The following is an 18,176-nucleotide window of genomic DNA, read 5'->3' as shown; positions in this document are numbered from 1 at the left end:
CCAGGGGCAGCCACAGCTTCTCTGGGCACCCTGTGCCAGCCCTGCCCACCCTGCCAGGGAACAATTCCTGCCCAGTGTCCCACCCAGCCCTGCCCTCTGGCAGTGGGAAGCCATTCCCTGTGTCCTGTCCCTCCAGCCCTTGTCCCCAGTCCCTCTCCAGCTCTCCAGGAGCCCCTTTAGGCCCTGAAGCTCTGGAATCTCCCTGGAGCCTTCTCCTCTCCAGGTGAGCAGCCCCAGCTCCCAGCCTGGCTCCAGCCCCGGGAGCAGCTCCAGGCCCCTCCAGACTTGGGCACCAGGGATGGGGCACTGGGTGGTGGCAGCCCTAAATCCTTGCACTCCATGGGCTGGAATCTCCTCCACTCTCCTTGGCTTCCCTTGTGCTGCTGCTCCTGGGTTTAGGGGTGAAGATCTGGCCTGGCAGAAGGAGACTGGGGTGAGGGTGGGTCCCCTCCTCTCAAACGTCACTGCTGGACCTGGGACCAGCCACCTCCAGTCCTCGCTCTGGCTTCTGGGCTGGGGCAGGAGGAGAACCAGGAGAGGGGGGGACTGCTGAGCTCCCACCTCTGGGAAAGCTCAGCTCCAGCAGGGCCAGGGCTGCCTTAGAAAGATTTCCCTGGAATTTTTTGCCTCCCCTTCCCCACAGTGGAAGAGCAGAAATGTCCTGGCTGGGTTGGGTCCCAGCTCCTGCCCCAGTTTGTGGGTGACAAAATAAGGACGATGCCCTTCCTTCAATTCATTCCCATCTCTTCTTCCTTCCCCCTCAGGGCACAGCAGCAGCTTCAACATCATAAATGATTTAGGAGCGGAGCCAGATGAAGCCAAAGCTGATGGATGACAATGCTCTGCTTGGGGGAATGTTTTCCTGCTGGAGGTTTTTTGGAAACAAATATATTTATCCTTATTCAAAATTGAAACACAGCCCCCTCCCTGGGTGACTCAGGCCCTGAGTCAGGATCCAGCAGGAGCACAGCTGGGAAGAGCCCATGGAGCAGCCAGGAGGGATGCAGACTGTGCCAGGGAACGGGGAACTGGACCAAACACAGGAGCCCTCAGGGCTCCTCAAATTCTCCTTGGTTTTAAGGGGTTAAAATGATTTTTGTCCATTTTGCCCCTCAGGGTGGAACCTCCCGAGTCTCCAGGTTGGGTTTGGAGGCACCAGGTCCCCCTTGGCTGGAAGTGGCAGGTAGGACACGCTCTGTGCCTTGGCTGTGGGCAGAACCCTCTGAAGCGGGCGGGGCACAGCTCTTTGGGCAGCACCAGGGGCAGGAGGGAGGACGGGGAGCCCCCTGCACCCAGCTGCTCCATGGGCTGTGATCCACATCCAAACCTATGGAAAACGGGTTGGAATTCGTTATTAAGTCAAATATACTCAGGGCAGCATAAGAGCATGGGCTGGTCCTGAATGGTGACACCGGGGAGCTTCTCCCTGACCGAGGTCACTTTTCCAGGAGTGCCTCCCATTCCCTCAAAGCCTCCCTGTGCAATCCCACACCCTCCAGCCCGGGAGCAGCCGGTGAGTGCCAGCCCCTTTGAGCTCCTCCAGGGGCACTTCCAAGGGAGGCAGGAGGTGCTGCTGTTGGACGGCAGCAAATCGCTGCTCCCAGCACGGGCAGAGCAGGATCCCGGAGCTGCAGCTGTGCCAGCCGGGTCCCCAGTTCCCCGTGTCTCCAGACAGACAGAGGGCCGTGTTCTGGGGACTTGTGTTCTCTTGTCCCACTGGAGTGCTGGGTGTGAGCACATCCTGGATGGATTCGTGCGCAGGAAGATTCATTCTGAACATGAAGCAATTCCAGTGGAACTGCAGGAGCGAATCCTGCCCCAGCTGCTCTGGGGGCAGCTTCCAGCTGTGGCCCAGGTGGGTGTCCTGGTTCCACCCTGCCTGGCACTCAGGGTTCTGCTTTCCCACAGGGCAGGGGAAAAGCCCCACTTTAGGACACGGCAGGTGCCAATTCCCATGGGAATGCTGTGGCACTGACCCCATGTCACCCACACAGCCAGCTGGGAGCTGTGGGGAGGAGCAGGGAGAAGAAGGGAGGGAATTCGGGGACACAGGGAGGGTGTGGGGGAGGATGGGGGGAGTGTGGGGACTTGGAGAGGACGGAGGGAATGCAGGGACACACGGAGGATAAAGAAGGATGGAGGGAATGTGAGGACACAGAGGGGATCAGGAGATGGATGAAGGGAGCACAGGGAGGATCAGGAGAGGCCTCGGCTCCAGTGAGACCTGTGAGCTGCCAGCACTCACCAGGGTGAACAGGGGACTGGGATGGACTGGGGGGGTTTGTCAGGGAGGTGGATGCAGGATAGAGGGAATTCAGGAAAGAAGAGGTGCTGAAGGGCTGGGACTCATTGAGGGGAACATGGTGGGTCCTGGTGGACACCAAACACACCAGGCCCCAAAATTCCAGCTGATGGTCCAGGGTTAACTGGAGTCTTGTGTCCAGGGAAGGGAACAGAGCTGGGAAGGGGCTGAAGCCCCAGGAGCAGCTGAGGGAGCTGGAAAGGGGCTCAGCCTGGAGAAAAGGAGGCTCAGGGGGGACCTTGTGGCTCTGCACAACTCCCTGACAGGAGGGGACAGCCGGGGGGGTCGGGCTGTGCTCCAGGGAACAGGGACAGGAGGAGAGGGAACGGCCTCAGGCTGGGCCAGGGGAGCCTCAGGGTGGACATCAGGAGGAATTTCTCTATGGAAAGGAGGGTCAGGCCTTGGTGGGGCTGCCCAGGGAGGTTTGGTGTCCCCATCCCTAAAGGATGGGCTTTTAGTCTTCCCACCCAAATTATCCCAGGATTCTGTGATACTTTAAAAATACACTCAGGAAAGGCACTCACCATCCATCGCCCATGTCCCCCCCGATGCTTTCCCTTCCACCCCACATGTGTTAGGAAATAGTTCTTATGTAACATTTGTGCTTCTCCTCTCCTTCCAATCCATCTCCCACCCTCCCTGACAGACCCTGCTCAGCAGTCACACACCAGAGGCACTCTAGGTAAAACTCCTTTATTTTCCTTCTGTTTTAGAAACTCTTTGTACAGCTTAAGAAAAGAGGTTGCTTTTAAAAAGAAATGGAATCCTCATCCCAGGGATGCTCCATCTACAGCCCCCAGCTGGACACTGGGCACACCCAGCTGGAGCCTGACAGCGCTCTGCAGGACTGGGCCTGCTGTTTAGGGCTGCTGGCAGTGGGATGACACTGCTCCTAAACCTCATTCCCAAAGCCATGGGGTTGCAAGACACTTGGAGAGGTATCAGAAGCTGCAGCTGGTATCCACGGGGTGCTGTTACACCATTCCCAGGTTTTGGCTTCTTGGCAGTGGGGGTTTTACAGGAAATGGCACCTGAACACCTTTAAAACACCTGAACCTGAACAAAGCCCCTAAAATGATGCTCCCAGCAGAGATCAGCTTTTGGATCCAGGTCTGGCTGTGGCCCCACCTGCCCTGATCCAACCTTGTGGGGCTGAAATCCTCTGATATTTTTCCTTAGGGCTGTGGAATGTTGTGCTGCCAGGTTCTCCTTGCACAGGAATCCAAAGAACCCTCTGGGCCCACATCCCACTCCAAACATCCTCCACGGAGGAGACCCCAGCACTGCCCTCACCCACTGCTGCTGAACCACTTCTGATTTCTCTCGAGATAAGAACGTTATCAATATTTTCATCCAGGAAGCCCTAAAAACAGGAGGGAAGGGTTAAATCCAGGCTCACCCCCTTCTCAAACATCAGGATAATCCAGTTGGATGGATCCAAGATCGGTGTCCTGGGAAGGCCAGGGTGGGGCGAGCCCTCAGCACCCCGAGATGTCCCGGGCCTTGTGCTTCCGCTGGAATCTCACATCCAAGGGGTCAAAGCCCCGTTCCCTGGCCCCAAAGAGGGCCCAGGGAGGAGTCCTGGCCGTGTACTCGGCCGCTGTGAAGGTCCTGGAGCCGCCGCTCTGCTCGTACTCCCTGACCAGCTCCTGGAAACGGCTGTAGTCGATCCACGTCCTCCACTCGCCATCCACCTGGAACTGCAGGAAAGGAAACTGTGAGGGAGCCAGGGAGCACCAAACCCAGGTTATGCTGATAGCACCTGGGTAGGGATGAGCTGGGATCCCCAGCTGGTGTTCTTCTAATTTCACATCACACGGAGGTGCAGGTAAAGCTATCCAGAGGCTCCTGTAGGATACAGCTTTAATAAGAAAACAGAAGGAATTCAGGTGGATAAGTACCCAGAGCCAGCAGGGAATTGATTCTCCACCACTACTCTGCCCCTGTGAGACCCCCCTGCAGAGCTCCTTCCAGCTCTGGAATTGTCAGCACTGGAACAACCTCATCCTGTTGGAGCGAGCCCAGAGGAGGCCCCAGAGCTGCTCCCAGGCCTGGAGCCCCTCTGCTCTGAGCCAGGCTGGGAGCTGGGGCTGCTCACCTGGAGAGGAGAAGGCTCCAGGGAGAGCTCAGAGCCCCTTCAGGGCCTAAAGGGGCTCCAGGAGAGCTGGAGAGGGGCTGGGGACAAGGGCTGGAGGGACAGGACACAGGGAATGGCTTCCCACTGCCAGGGGACAGGGCTGGATGGGACATTGGGCAGGAATTGTTCCCTGGCAGGGTGGGGAGGGCTGGCACAGGGTGCCCAGAGCAGCTGTGGCTGCCCCTGGATCCCTGGCAGTGCCCAAGGCCAGGCTGGACACTGGGGCTTGGAGCAGCCTGGGACAGTGGGAGGTGTCCCTGCCCATGGCAGGGGTGGGGCTGGATGGGCTTTGAGGTCTCTTCCTACCCAAATCATCCCAGGATCCTGTGGTATCTCCATGAGGGCTTTCCTGGAGCCTTCAAAGTCCCAGATCTTCCCCCACTTCAGCCCAACTTTCCAGGATAGGAGCTCCTAAAATGCCTCCCAAAGCCTTCCCAGGCCTCCTGCCCTTGCCAGCTGACACTTCCATGAGAAAGCCCTTGGTGTGGGGAGCTGGGAGAGCCCTGAAGGACAGGTGTGGATTTGGGGCCAAGCCCAGGTGCCCCTTGAGGAGGGATCTTGCCAAGGTCACCCCAACCCTGAGCATGGGACTGTGACCCCAGGGCAGCCCAGCCTGGGACAATGACCCAGGAGCAGCACCAGAGCCACGTGCCAAGAGACTGGGATGGATTTGGGTGACTCTGGACAGAGGCAGGAGGGCGGCGTTTGGGAACAGGGGAGATGAAGAGGTTTAACGACACAAATCCTCTTTCCATGTGAAGAATGGCTCACTTTGACAAGCTGGAGCTGCATTTGTCTCCCAGACCTGCTCTGCTCATTTAGCCCCAGCCTCGGCTGAAGCCTCAATTAGGATTTATCTCAGCTAAGAGCTTATTACGCATTTCATCCAAAAAAAGAGGGAAAACAGACTGGCTCCTTGGTTATTGTGGATTTTTTTCCCCCCAAACTTGATGGCTGTGCACTTCAAATGGCACTTGACTTTGTGCCCAAGAGCTAAAAGCTTTTTTGGTTGGGAAAACTGCTGACACCCCTGAAATTCTGCAATCAGCCGTGGCTGATGATCCTCCACCCCTGCCCATGGAATTACAACGTGTCCCTGCTGAAGCCAGAGCCAGGAGGGGACACTGCAGAGTCACAGCACTGGGAACTAGTCCTGGCATAAATCAAGGTGCCCAAAGCTCATTTTTCTTGTGCCAAGGTGGAGACACGTGTAAGGCCACCAAGAAATCAATGGCAAAGGAGACATCATGTCACCTGTAAAGGAAAAATCCCAATGCCAAGGAGGATCCAGGCTCTGCAGAGCTGAGCTCCCTCCCGGGGTGGGAGGTGACGATGTCATACCTCACATCAAACTCTGCTCCCTCCAGGCTTCATCCATGAACACTCAGCAAGTTAAAGGGCAAACCTCAAACCAAAGGATCAAGCAAAGCCTTTAAGGCACAAGGGGGGAATGGCTTCCCATTGCCAGAGGGTTGGATGGGATACTGGGAGGGATTTCTCCCTAGTGAGGGTGGGGAGGGGCTGGGATGGAATTCCCAGAGCAGCTGTGGCTGCCCCTGGATCCCTGGCAGTGCCCAAGGCCAGGTTGGACAGGGCTTGGAGCAGCCTGGGACAGTGGGAGGTGACCCTGCCATGGCAGGGGTGGCTCTGGATGGGATTTAAGGTCCCTCCCCACCCAAATGATTCCATGATCCTGTGACCCCATTCCCACCAGAACAACCAACCTGGGATCTATTCCAAAGCAGATCAGTCAATAATCACCATTTTCAGTGCAGTGACAGCACAGCCATGAACCACAGTGCCAGAGGGGCAGGTGTGTCGTGGGGAGAAATGGCTCCTGCTGAGGAATAAACTCTCCCAAACGCAGAGTGGGGAAGAATAGCCCCAACTGCCCCCGAGATTGACCGCTTGGATTTGACAATGTTGTGATTGTTCCACGGGTAACAAAAGATTTAAGGCTCATGACAGCATGCATGTAACAGGTGAGCCAACCCTAAACATCCCTGGGATCCCAGCCTAACGTGGGCAGGTGTTTTAGGGAATTCCTCATTGCCTGTGGAACCCTTCAGGGTAGTAAATACATCAACAGGAGAAATGGCTCAGACCCCTCCCCTGGTTCTTCTCCACGCTGGAATCAGTGTCACAGCTCCTTCAGCTGGCCCTGGGCTGGCTGCAAAGAGAAACTCTCCCTCCCTGAGGGCTCTGCTCAGCACTGGGGTGACTCAGGAGCCTTCCCTTGCCTCTTGGAGCCCCTGAGCTCCCAGCCCCAGGGTGCCACCACCCACTGCTCCCCACAGACCAGGCACGGATGCACAGCAAGGAAAACCCTGATGGAATTCTGCAGATCCTCCAGGGCACAGAGCACTGCTCCAGGCAGGTATTAATGATGGGATACAGGAAGCACAGGAATGAGGGGAAACTTTCAATCCCCGGCTGGGCCATGCTGGAAGGGAGCACAGAGGGTCAGTGGTGTCACCTCCCTGCTCAGGCAGGGCCATCCCAGAGCACAGGGCACAGGACTGTGTCCAGAGGGCTCTGGAATATCCCCGCTGAGGAGGCTCCAGCCCCTCCCTGGGCAGCCTGTTGAGGGCTGGGCACTGCCCAGGGCAGAAGTTGTGCCTCCTGTGCAGGGGGAATTGCTGGGCTCAGTCCCTGCCCGTTGCTCTGGTGCCACTGCTGGGCCCTGGAGCGGAGCCTGGGCCCTGCTCTGCCCGTCCCTGCACACAGGGACACCCAGGGCTGAGGGCCCCTCTCAGCTGGGGCTCCTCTCCAGGCTGGACAGCCCCAGCTCCCTCAGCCTTTCCTGGCCATGGAGATGCTCCAGTCCCTCCTCATCCTCACAGCTCCTGGGCTGGCCCCGCTCCAGGAATTCCTGCCCCTGCTGTGCCCAGGATCCAGAGCTGGGCACAGCACCCCAGAGGTGCCCCCAGGGCTGGGATCCCTCCCTGACCTGCTGAGTCAGGACACTTAACTAATTAACAGTTCATTACCCCAGGACACACCACTGGCCCCCAGACTCTCTGCTGACCCAGGGACAGCTCTTATCCCCCAGGCCCCCCTGGCACGGGGCAGCCCCACAACAGAGGGGCCAAGGGACAGAGGCACTGTCCCTCACAGAGCCCCAGGCCAAACTGAGAGAGATCCATGTATCCATACATCCAGACTGGGAGAGATCCATAGATCCAAACTGCGATAGCTCTATGTATCTGGACTGGGATATATCCATATATCCAACCAGAAACTGGGATTAAATGGAGAGCCAGGTTCCCGGGGAGCATCTCCAGAGCCTGGCTGAGCCCTCCCTTTGCTCCTGAACTCCCAGGAATGGCGCTGACCAGGACATTTCTATCAGTTCTCTTTGGCAGTAGAGTCACAGCTGCTCTCACTGCAGCGGGAGCAGCTCCTGCTCCCAAAATCCATCAACATTCCTGAAGGAGAGGAGCGACACTCCAGATGTCTTCTCTCATCAACACATTTTCACAAGCACTTTGGGTAGGCAGTTTGGGAACACGTGCACAGATTGAGGACAATCCAGGAGGACCATTCACTACATTCCCCCAGAGAGGAGCATTGCTGAGAAATAATCCCAGGTTTTATCTGACAAGAAAATCCCAGAAATAATCCCAGATGTATCTGACAAGATAAAAATACGTGAGTGAGGCCGGGATGTGACACAGGGAATGCTGAGGAATGGAAGGCACCTAAAACCAATTCGTCTGTCCTACCAAGGGTAATGTTGTATTTCCTTCAGGGCCACCCATGCTGGCATGAGGAGGCTCCTCCTGAGCCACTCACTCCAGTCCTGCACCACAAACATCCAGGGGATTTTCAGGAAAGGACTGAACAGCACAGTAGAGCGGAGCAGAAGAGGAGTTAAGGAAGAGAAGGCTGTGTGGCTCCTGCAGACCCCATCCCTGCAGGGCTGGAAGCACAGGGTCCCTCTCCCCTCCCGGAGCTGTGCTGCACTCCAGGAGCCCTGGCAAGCACAGGGGGAGTGGGAGAGGTCCCAGAGCTTTGGGGCTGCCACAGCTGCTCTTTGGTGAGAATTCTCCAAACAGTGGGAGCGGAAAACTCCTGCAGGATCACTGAGTCCAACCATCCCCAGCACTGCCAAGGCCACCACTGCCCCATGTCCCCAAGTGCCACATCCAGAGGGCTGTAAACCTCCTCCAGGGACAGGGACACTAACGCTACCCCGGGCAGCTGTGCCAGGGCTGGACAATATTTCAGGAAGAATTTTTCCTCAATATCCAAGCTGAGCCTCCCCTGGCACAGCCTGAGGCTGTTCTTTCTCGTCCTGAGGATTCAAGGATACAAAGTCTTCGAATCCAACAAATGGATTTTCCCTGGGGAATGCATGAGATTTAATGGTTAAATACAGCAATTTTCACAGAGTTTTCAAGACCAAACACCAAAAATAACAGTGGCGAGCAGGGAAACCAGCCCCACAAAAAAAACCACAAACAAAAAACACAACCCAGAACAAACAAAACCTTTGCCTTCCAAACCAAACACCCTAAAATAGGAAAAAAAACCCCAAACCCAAATGAAATACCAGAAAAAAAACTCCAAATCCCTCCCCCCCAAAAAATAAACCTGAAGAAAACAAAACAAAGCAAAAAAACCCAAATCAAACAAAAAACCTCAAAGCCAACCAAACCAACCCAAGCTCACCAAAACCAACCAAAAAAGCTCCAAACCAGACTAAGACTCCTCTCAAAGTAAACCAAACCCCAAAACAAACAACTGCAAAAGAAGCCTCACAGAAAATTCCAAACCAAACTCAAAAGCCACACAAAAACCAACCAACCAAAACCCAACCAAAACCAAACCCCAAAGCCACCAATCAAACACTTGTTGCACAGAGACTTTTGGAAATTTTTAGGCATTCCTGGCCTGCAAAGATCCCAATCCTTGCACTCCTGAGCAGGAAGCAGAGGGAATTAGCCTCCCTCCCTCACTCCTGCATCCATTTATCAACATTCCTGAGCAGAATTCCTGTCTCTGAATTATCTCCAGGACCCCTTAGGTCTTGTTTTCCTGGTGTTCCATGAAATCTGCTCTGCTGAGCTGAAATCCATTCCCTGGCAGTTCAGCAAGAGTCTTGTTCTGGGGACGTGGAGCACAGCTCTGCACACAGGACACATTTAGTTAGGTTTAACTTCATGGATTTAGTTTGGTTACTTTTAATCCCACACTCACACATCCATGGAAATTCCAAAATTTCAGAGATCCCTGCAGCCTGTTTCCCTCAGCTGGGAGAGCTCCCACTGGAGCCCCCTCATCCTACACAGACACACTGCAGGTCAATGAATCAGTGTCTGTGATGTTTATTTGGAACATTCTGAGGAAAAGATCCGTAGTAGGGATTTCTCACCCTAAGTTTTCTTGCCTTCTGATTTTGGAATCTTTGTAGTCGAGATGCTCAGGCAGCTTCATGTAAATATTGAGAATAATCTACTTTGTTTACATATTTCTCCTCTGGGAGGGGTCTTTTACTGATGGTGATGTTCAGCTCGGAGGTCGAAGAGGTGACAACCTGTGTAGCCAATCTTTTGCCTTTTGATAAAGTGTATATAAATGGAGTCAGAAAAATTAAACTAGAGCTTTCCTGCTTGACCTCCTGCTGCCTGCCTCGTTCTTTTGTGTCCCTAACAGTGACAGGGAGTCTCATCTCTTCGGGACCCTGTGGCAGGTGCTGGAATAACTCAGCATCAAATCACAGTGAGATCCATCGATCTGAGAGATGGGAATATTCCCGTGGATATATGGGAAGAGAGGAATATGAAATACATGAAGAGTATTTATATATATTTGTTTATAGCTATTCAGAGAATCCCAGGAGGAAAGGGACTTTAAGGATCATCCTATTCCATGGGCAGGGACAACTTCCATTGTCCCAGGGTGCTCCAGGCCCCATCCAACCGGGCTCTGGAGACTTCCAGGGATCCAAGGGCAGCCACAGCTGCTCTGGGTGCCCCGTGCCAGGGCCTCACGGGGAAGAATATTTAATGTATGTATATAAAAACACTCAAGAACCCACTATATATAAATAATGTATATTTTATATATATCCTTGTATATAAAAAGGAGGTATTTATCTCCTATATAAAAGGTTTTACAGCATAAAATACATATATTAAAAAATTGGTAAATCCCCAAATAAATCCATCCCTCCAAGGTTTTACCCTGGCCACACCTGGCCACTAACCCCCACCATTCCTGGATTTTCTCCTCCCATTTGGAGTGTCCCTGAAGTGACCTGAGCCACCTGCAGACCCCAGAACAGCCCCAGGTAGAGGATGTCCCTGTGATGCACACCCAGCCCTGGGGGGACACATCTGGACTGTCCAGAGGGACAGCAGACACCCCATGAGCTGCGTGCACAGGGCTCTCCCAGCTGATGGAACTGCAATCCCACAGCAGCAGCTGAGAGGCTGGGAAGGGCAGATCCATCCTGCTCTGTGCCTGGCACAGCAGAATTCACCTTCACAATTCCCCCTGGAACAGGAACATCCCACCTGCCTGGGGCTGCCTGGCCTGGGCTCACGGGACAGCCTGGGCTGGGAGGAGCTGCAGGGGCTGGAGCCGGAGGTGTCAGAGCAGAGGTGACCAGCTGGGACCCGGGAATGAGCTCCCACTGCAGCTGTGGCTACCAGTCCTGAGCCCTGTGCCCACCAGCAGCGCTGCCCTGGGCACGGCATCAAAAAGGCTCCTGGGAAAATGATCTGGGTGGCTCCATCCTGAACTCCTCCATTTCCCTCTGAGGACAGCCCATCCCTGGGATAGAGCAGCAGCTTTTCACCTTCCCACAGGCTGCCATCAAACACAGCACGATTCACCACCTGCCAACAGCAGCTCTCCAAGACAAACAAATAACTCCCAGAATTATGACCCCCTCCCTTTCTCACCTCATTAAGGCTCACAATTATTTAAGGCTCCTTTTGTTTGACAGGGAAAGTGACTGAACTGGAGTCACTCAGCAAAACAAGGAGAAACATTGTGTGAAATTACTCTGAATAGGGTCACAATGCCTGGCAAAAATCTGCGAACACCTCCAGAGGCAGCACATGGAATGCCTGGAGATGGAATTCACTGTTCTGGATTCCCAAAGGCTGGGACAGCCCGAAGTGCCCTGAGCTCTGCCCAGCGGTGCCACAGCCCATGGAGCCTGTGCTGACCCCCCTGACCCCGGGGAGTTATTCCAAGCCCGCTGCCGAGCAGAACAGCCCAGCTGCCAACGGAACCAGGGCTCCATCTCAGCAGCTCCCATTCCCAGGGATCAAAGCCAGATTACTTCAGCACAACGGAGAGCTGCTTATAATCACTGAGACATTCAGCCCAGCAGAGCCACCTTCTTGCTGCCAGGAGACAAGGGAAATGGAGAAAACCTTCAGGAATTCCACCATCCCGTTCTCATGCCTGGTCTAAGGAGGCTGCTTGGCTGCTGAGACACCTCGTCCACACTTGGGAACACCTTGTCCACACCTGGGCTCCACCCCATCCCCTGCTCTGCTGCAGATCCCAGGATGTTCCACCTCTTTGTGACCCTCTGCCTCCCGGGTTTTGTTTTCTCTGTGATGCTGTCCCTGGATCCGGGATGCTGAATCCCAAGGACAGCTCCCACTCTCCGAAGGACTGAGGCAGGAAGGAACTAAATGTGATGGACTCTTTGTCCTTGATCTACCCCTTGTCAGGGGATGTGCAGCTGGTAGTGAAGTGCTTCCTCTTCCTCCCTAAATATAGCTGGGATGCTCAGCACGGGATGCTCAGCATGGAACAATTCAGTGCCTTCTCCCGAGCTCTGGAGCCTCCTGGGCCCAGCCAAGCCTGGCAGTGCCAACACCAGGAGGAAAAGGCCAAGCTCCTCCTGGGTGGGACGATTTTGTGGCTGAAGGAGAGGGATGGGCACCTCTGGCCAGGCTGATCCCTGTCCCCAACACCTGCCCTGGAGGTGCTATGACACCCCCAGCACTGCAGCCACATAGAATCCTGGGGTGGTTTGGGTGGGAAGGCACCTTAAAGTCCATCTCATTCCACCCCTGCCATGGGCAGGGACACCTTCCACTGTCCCAGGCTGCTCCAAGCCCTGTCCAGTCTGGCCTTGGACACTCACAGGGATCCAGGGGCAGCCATAGCTTCTCTTGTGTCAGGGCGTCCCCACCCTCCCAGGAAAATTTGGATATGGGAAATGAACTTATGGAAGGGATGTCCCCAAAAGCCTCTCCCTTTGTTGATGCCAAGGTGACCTGGCCATGCTGGAGAACACAATGCTATCCCAGACCACATCCAACAGGGAAAGAATCCAGCTGGTGAGGCAAGGGAGGGCTGGAGAACACAACTGCACCACGAGGATCCATGGATGGACACTCTGCTTCTGCAAGTCTTTGCTTTAGGCTGGAGGGAGGTTGGGTGTTAGTCCCTTTTCCCAGGGAACAAGTAACAGGACAAGATGAAGCAATCCCAGGTTGTGCCAGGGGAGGTTCAGGTTGGGTATCAGGGAAAATTTCCTCACTAAAAGAGTGGTCACAGCCTGGCACAGCTGCCCAGGGCAGGGGGGCAGTCCCCATACCTGGAAGTGTCCCAAAGGTGTGTGGACATGGCACCTGGGGACATGGTGGCACTGCTGGGTGGACAGCTGGACTTAATGATCTTGGAGAGCTTTTCCAACCAATCCTTGGATTCTAAGTCAGGCCTACCAGATTAATTAAGGCAGAAAGGGCTGATGGCAGCAGGGTGCTGAGCCCACCCAGTTCATGTCACCTTGTGAGTGGAGACCTCCAGACAGAGCAGGCACTGGAATTCCAGGAGCTTTCCCTGAGCTGCGCATTGTTCAGTCATGTGGAAATCAGCCCTGGGGTCACAGGGATGCTCAGACATGGAACCCAGGAACATGTCTGGGTCAGACATGTCACAGGCATGGATCCATGCCACAGACATGGAGCCCAGGAACTCTGGGAGTGCTTCAGCTGCCTGAGGACAGCAGCAGAACACTGACTGAACTGGCCAGAAATTGTTGTAAAGCCCCAGACAGCTGGAAAACAACCACCTGCTCCAGGGGGGAAAGGGTTAATGAACAAAATGGGCTGGAAGTGCCAGGACGTGCTTCAGGACAAGGACAGGGTGGAACACACATAGAAAGCAAATCCAGCGCCATGGGGCCAAGGGGTTTAGTGCAGGAATGACCAAGATACTGAGCTTCCTTCAGAGAAATCCTCCCTGCAAGTCAGCTGCAGCACCTTCCCCCCTCTCACGAGCTTGTTTGGTGCTCAGGGTGCACTGACTGTCCCACCAGGAACAGCAGCAGCCTCAGGCCTCTCTCTGGAAAAGGCCTCTTGAATTAACTATTCCATTAAAAAGTTGCTTCTGTGTGGATATCTCAGCCCATTAGTTCAAAGCGATGCCTAAATCCCATTTTTGTGATTATGGTTTATGGGATTTACTTGAAAGCAAAGAGAATTACTCAAGAATTCAGCACTGTTGCTATAGAATTAAAGAAGATGGAGCCCAAACATCAGGCAACTCTCAAAGAGAGATGGGAACCAGAGGAGAGCTGGGAGGAGCATGCAGGAAGGGCAGGGAGCTCCCATCCTTGTGAGCCCAGACTGAGCCAAAGGAAAGCTGCACTCAGCCCTGGCTGTCCCCACTTGGCCCTGGCAGTGTCCAAGGTCAGGCTGGACAGGGCTTGGAGCAGCCTGGGACAGCGGAAGGTGTCCCTGCCCAGGGAAGGGGTGGCACTGGATGGGCTTTAAGGTCCCTTCCCACCCAGAGCAGTGTGGGATTCTGAGGACCTGACACCCACTGCCCCAAAGCTGTGGAAATCCCAGTTACAGGTGGATCCTCAGGGCACAGGGAGCAGAGCACAGGGGCTGTTCTCTCAGGTGATCTTTAGGCTTCTGGGAAGGGTAAGTGGAAATCAAACATCTTGCTGTGAGGATTCAGTTTTTAGGACTTTCTGAGCTCCTCCAGGATCCAAAGCTCTCTGAGGTTAAAGTGGGACCGATCATTCTGTGGGTGCTGGAGGCTCCAACGAGCACCTGCCCTGTAGCTGCAGACACTCCCAGAGAGCAGAACCCACTGCTGGCCAGCAGGGAAAAGGGATTGTGTGTGGCAAGAGACCTGGAGGCTGAATGGGAGATTTTTAAGACCCTGAAGGCCCCCAAGTGCCCCAGTTCTCTCTCAGCACCACCCTGTGACCTCCAGAGAGAGAAAATAACAGCAGACAAAAAAACCTGCAGGTTGCTCTCCTTAAAATTCCTTTTCTCCCTAAATTCCTGTCCTTAAGAGGCTTCAGAGCTCAAGTCCTGACCTGTCACTCATCACAAGCAGGTGCCAATCAATGAGTCCCATCCATCCCAGGCAGCAGCTCAGGATGAATTATTCCTGACATTCCCAGACTCTTTCTTACAGGCTGGCATTCAATGGCAGCACTAAATTTATCAGGAGCACTGTTTGAACATCTCCAAACTCAGACCTAGGAAAACACAGTGAAATAAATCACATTTCTTAGTGATTTTTATTACACTCTTTCTGCAACTCCTTAATTTTTTAAAGACTCCTTTGATTTTGCAATTACTCACTCCAGTTTGATCAATCACAGAGCACAGGTTTTCCTGCAAATAATAGGCACTGACAGATTTTATTCTCCACTAGAGCCTGAAACTCAAAAATTAAACCCTAATGGAAATAAATTCATTTTTATTAGCTATTTTAGCATCGACAACAGATTGTTTCCCACAGACACCTTCTGCTAATGGCTGTGGAAGGAGAAGCAGCTGTTGAATTCCTCCTGGGCAGGTACCAATTTATTCTCCTTGCTAATGGTGAAAGAATTCTCCTTACTTAAATTCTGCCTTAAAAAGGTTTCTGCAATCTGTTTGTTTGCTTCCCTGGACCTTACAATGCAAAAGGAGATTTTACTTTCTCAGGAACAGTTGCCAGTGGCAACAGCCAGCAGTGAGACTGTAAATAAAGCCAATTTAAGGTGAGATCAAACACAACCAGTGCCAGGTGTCCTGGTTTTCTCTGCTCCTACCCAGCTGCTCCATTTGCAGATTCCAAAGTAGGTTTACATTGGATATTCAGAAGAAATTCCTCCCTGGGAGGGTGCTGAGGCCCTGCAGGGTGGCCAGAGAAGCTGTGGCTGCCCCTGGTGTCCAAGGCCAGGTTGGAGGAGGCTTGGAGCACCCTGGGATCATGGAAGGTGTCCCTGCCCATGGAATGGGATGGGCTTTAAGGCCCTTCCAACCCAAAGCATTCCAGGAATCTACAACCTCATCAGGTGCCAAGCTGGCATATTATCATCTTTTGCTGTCCTTCTATTAATCTTTTCTGAAGGTTAGAAAGCAAATATGTACTCATTATTTTTCATTTCCTGCATCCTTTAAAATGATTTTTTTTTTTTGCATTTTACTTGTATTTCATTTCCTTTCCACTACTTGAAGGGGAGATGGTGACAAACCTTTCCAGCAGTCCCAGTTGCAAGGGCTGATAGATTTAAACAGCAGAAGGATAAATTTACATTGGATACAAGATAATATTTTTTACTATGAGGGTGTTGAGGCCCTAGCAGAAGTTGCCAGAGAAGCTGTCATGACAAGAAAGTCCCTGAGGGGCTGAAACGTGTCCAGGGAAGGGAACTGAGCTGGGAATGGGCAGGAGCAGCTGAGGGAGCTGGAAAGGGGCTCAGCCTGGAGAAAAGGAGGCTCAGGGGGAACCTTGTGGCTCTGCACAACTCCCTGACAGGAGGGGACAGCCGGGGGGGTCGGGCTGTGCTCCAGGGAACAGGGACAGGAGGAGAGGGAACGGCCTCAGGCTGGGCCAGGGGAGCCTCAGGGTGGGTTTGGGGAAATTCCTTCACTAAAGGGATGGTCAGTTCCTGGCACAGCTGCCCAGGGCAGTGTTGGGAGTGCCCATCCCTGGAGGAATTTAACATTCCTGTGGATGTGGCACTTGGGGACATGGGTTAGTGGTGGCCTTGGCAATCCTCAGGGACTGGTTTGGCTTTCCAACCCAAATGATTCTGTGGTTCTCTGATTCAAATGTGGTGACTCTGCCTCTGGAGAGGTGGCTCAGACCAACAGGAAAACAAAAGAGCATTTCTTGGGTCCAAGTGGCATCCAGGGGTGTGAAGGGCTGGAATCCTGGGGCATGCCATGGATTCTCCTGGCCATGACTGGAGGGGTTTGGGCAGCTTTGAAATGTCCACCCCAGGAGGGCTTTAACACAGGTGTGCATGTGGCACTTGGGGACATGGGTCAGTGGTGGCCTTGTCACTGCTGGGCTGGACATAAAGACCCCAGAGGCCTTTTCCAGCCTGAACAATTCTGGGTAACTGTGGAGAACAAGGCTGTTAGAACCAAAGGCAGCTGCTGGCCCTCCCCAGAGCAGCCCAGGCCAGGCTGCCCCGTCAGCTCACCTTGCTGTGGGCCATCAGCAGGCAGTTGGAGTGCTCGTGCTCGCAGGCGATGCCGTAGTCCGGGAGCAGCCGCGCCAGCTCCTGCACGAAGCTCACCACCTCCCCGTGCCACGGTACATTGGCCATGGTCAGGCTGCTGGCAGAGCTCTCCCCACAGTAGGTCACACCCTGGGGACACAGGGAAACAGGGACAGTCAGCTCAGCCCTCCCCAGCCCTGGCAGTGCCAGTCACAGCAAACTGCAGCTGCTGGCTCTGCCCCCCTGATGATGAATCCCATGGCAAGGTCACAGATTCAGAGATGGCATCAAAAATGGGTCCCTCCTGCAGTGACACATGCCCAAGGCACGGTGCAGGTGCCCCCAGCAGTGACACACAGGCTGGGCTTTATCCTGGAATGCTGCTTTAACGGAGTCAAAGGCAGGATGCTCCTGAGTGACCAAGGGATCTTGGAGAAGGTGACTGGGGTTGGAAACGTGACAATCTATCTGGAAGAGTCTCCTGGACAACCAATGCCATGTCAGTAGGACACTCCCAGAGATCCTGTCCATGTGCTACAGAGGAAACGAGCTCTGAACCTCTTCCCTCCAGGGCTGTGATTTCTGCCCTGTCCTCTGGTATCTATACCCAAATCCAGCAGGTCCCTTGGTGGGTCATACCCGTCCCATACACACAGAGGTGACGGGCACCAGGAGCATCCCTGGGCACAGCAGGGACTGACACAAAGCTCAGCCCCTCCCTGGTGGCAGCACTGGGGCTTTGGGGAGCAGCTTTTACGTTGTGCTCTGGAGACACCCCCAGAACTGACCCCAAGAGGTGACATGGTTCAAGGACACCTCCCCTGCAGATCCCAGGGTGTTCAGAGAAATGGGGCTCCTGCTCAAACCCACCCCCAGCCGAGAATGGATGGAGGGCTCGGAGCAGGACACGTGTCCCTCTGTCCCCACAGAGAGTCACACGAGCACTGCTGCTCTGGGGGACTGCTCAAGGAGTGGAACACCTCCAGCTCTCCCACACCCCATCCACCACCTTCAGGTTCCAAATCCCAGAGTTCCCAAGGCTAGAAAAGTCCTCCAGGATCATTAAGTCCAGCCTGTGACCAGTCCCCACCCAGCCCAGAGTACTGACTGCTGTGTCCTTGCCTCCCTTATCCAGCCTCACCATTCTGGGGCCAGCTACTCCTAACTGGGAGATGTGATCACCTGAATTACTGATCTATTCTCAGCCATTACCTCGAATTTGCTTTTCCTTTTTTCTTTCCCTTTCTTTTCATTTTTCTTCCCTTCTATTTTTCTTTTTTTTTCCTTTCACTTATTTTTTT

At 54.0% G+C, this 18,176-nt stretch overlaps 1 protein-coding gene across 2 annotated transcripts in view; it reads right to left on the bottom strand.

Annotated features, from left to right (window-relative positions):
• Window positions 1-2,981: 2,981 nt before the first annotated feature.
• TYW1B (tRNA-yW synthesizing protein 1 homolog B) overlaps window positions 2,982-18,176 on the bottom strand; it is a 91,289-nt gene continuing 76,094 nt past the window's right edge. For both annotated transcript variants that reach the window (XM_066333121.1, XM_066333122.1), the window contains 2 exons: window positions 16,858-17,025; window positions 2,982-4,002 (listed from right to left, as the gene is read on the bottom strand). In XM_066333121.1, the coding sequence (XP_066189218.1) occupies window positions 3,781-4,002; window positions 16,858-17,025 (390 nt within the window). In that variant the 3' untranslated portion in view covers window positions 2,982-3,780. The remainder of the gene's footprint in view (window positions 4,003-16,857; window positions 17,026-18,176) is intronic.

Source organism: Sylvia atricapilla, chromosome 20 (genome assembly GCF_009819655.1).
Source record: "Sylvia atricapilla isolate bSylAtr1 chromosome 20, bSylAtr1.pri, whole genome shotgun sequence".
Classification (NCBI taxonomy): domain Eukaryota; kingdom Metazoa; phylum Chordata; class Aves; order Passeriformes; family Sylviidae; genus Sylvia; species Sylvia atricapilla.
The sequence above is the reverse complement of the archived record's forward strand: the minus strand, read 5'-3'. Positions and strand labels throughout refer to the sequence as shown.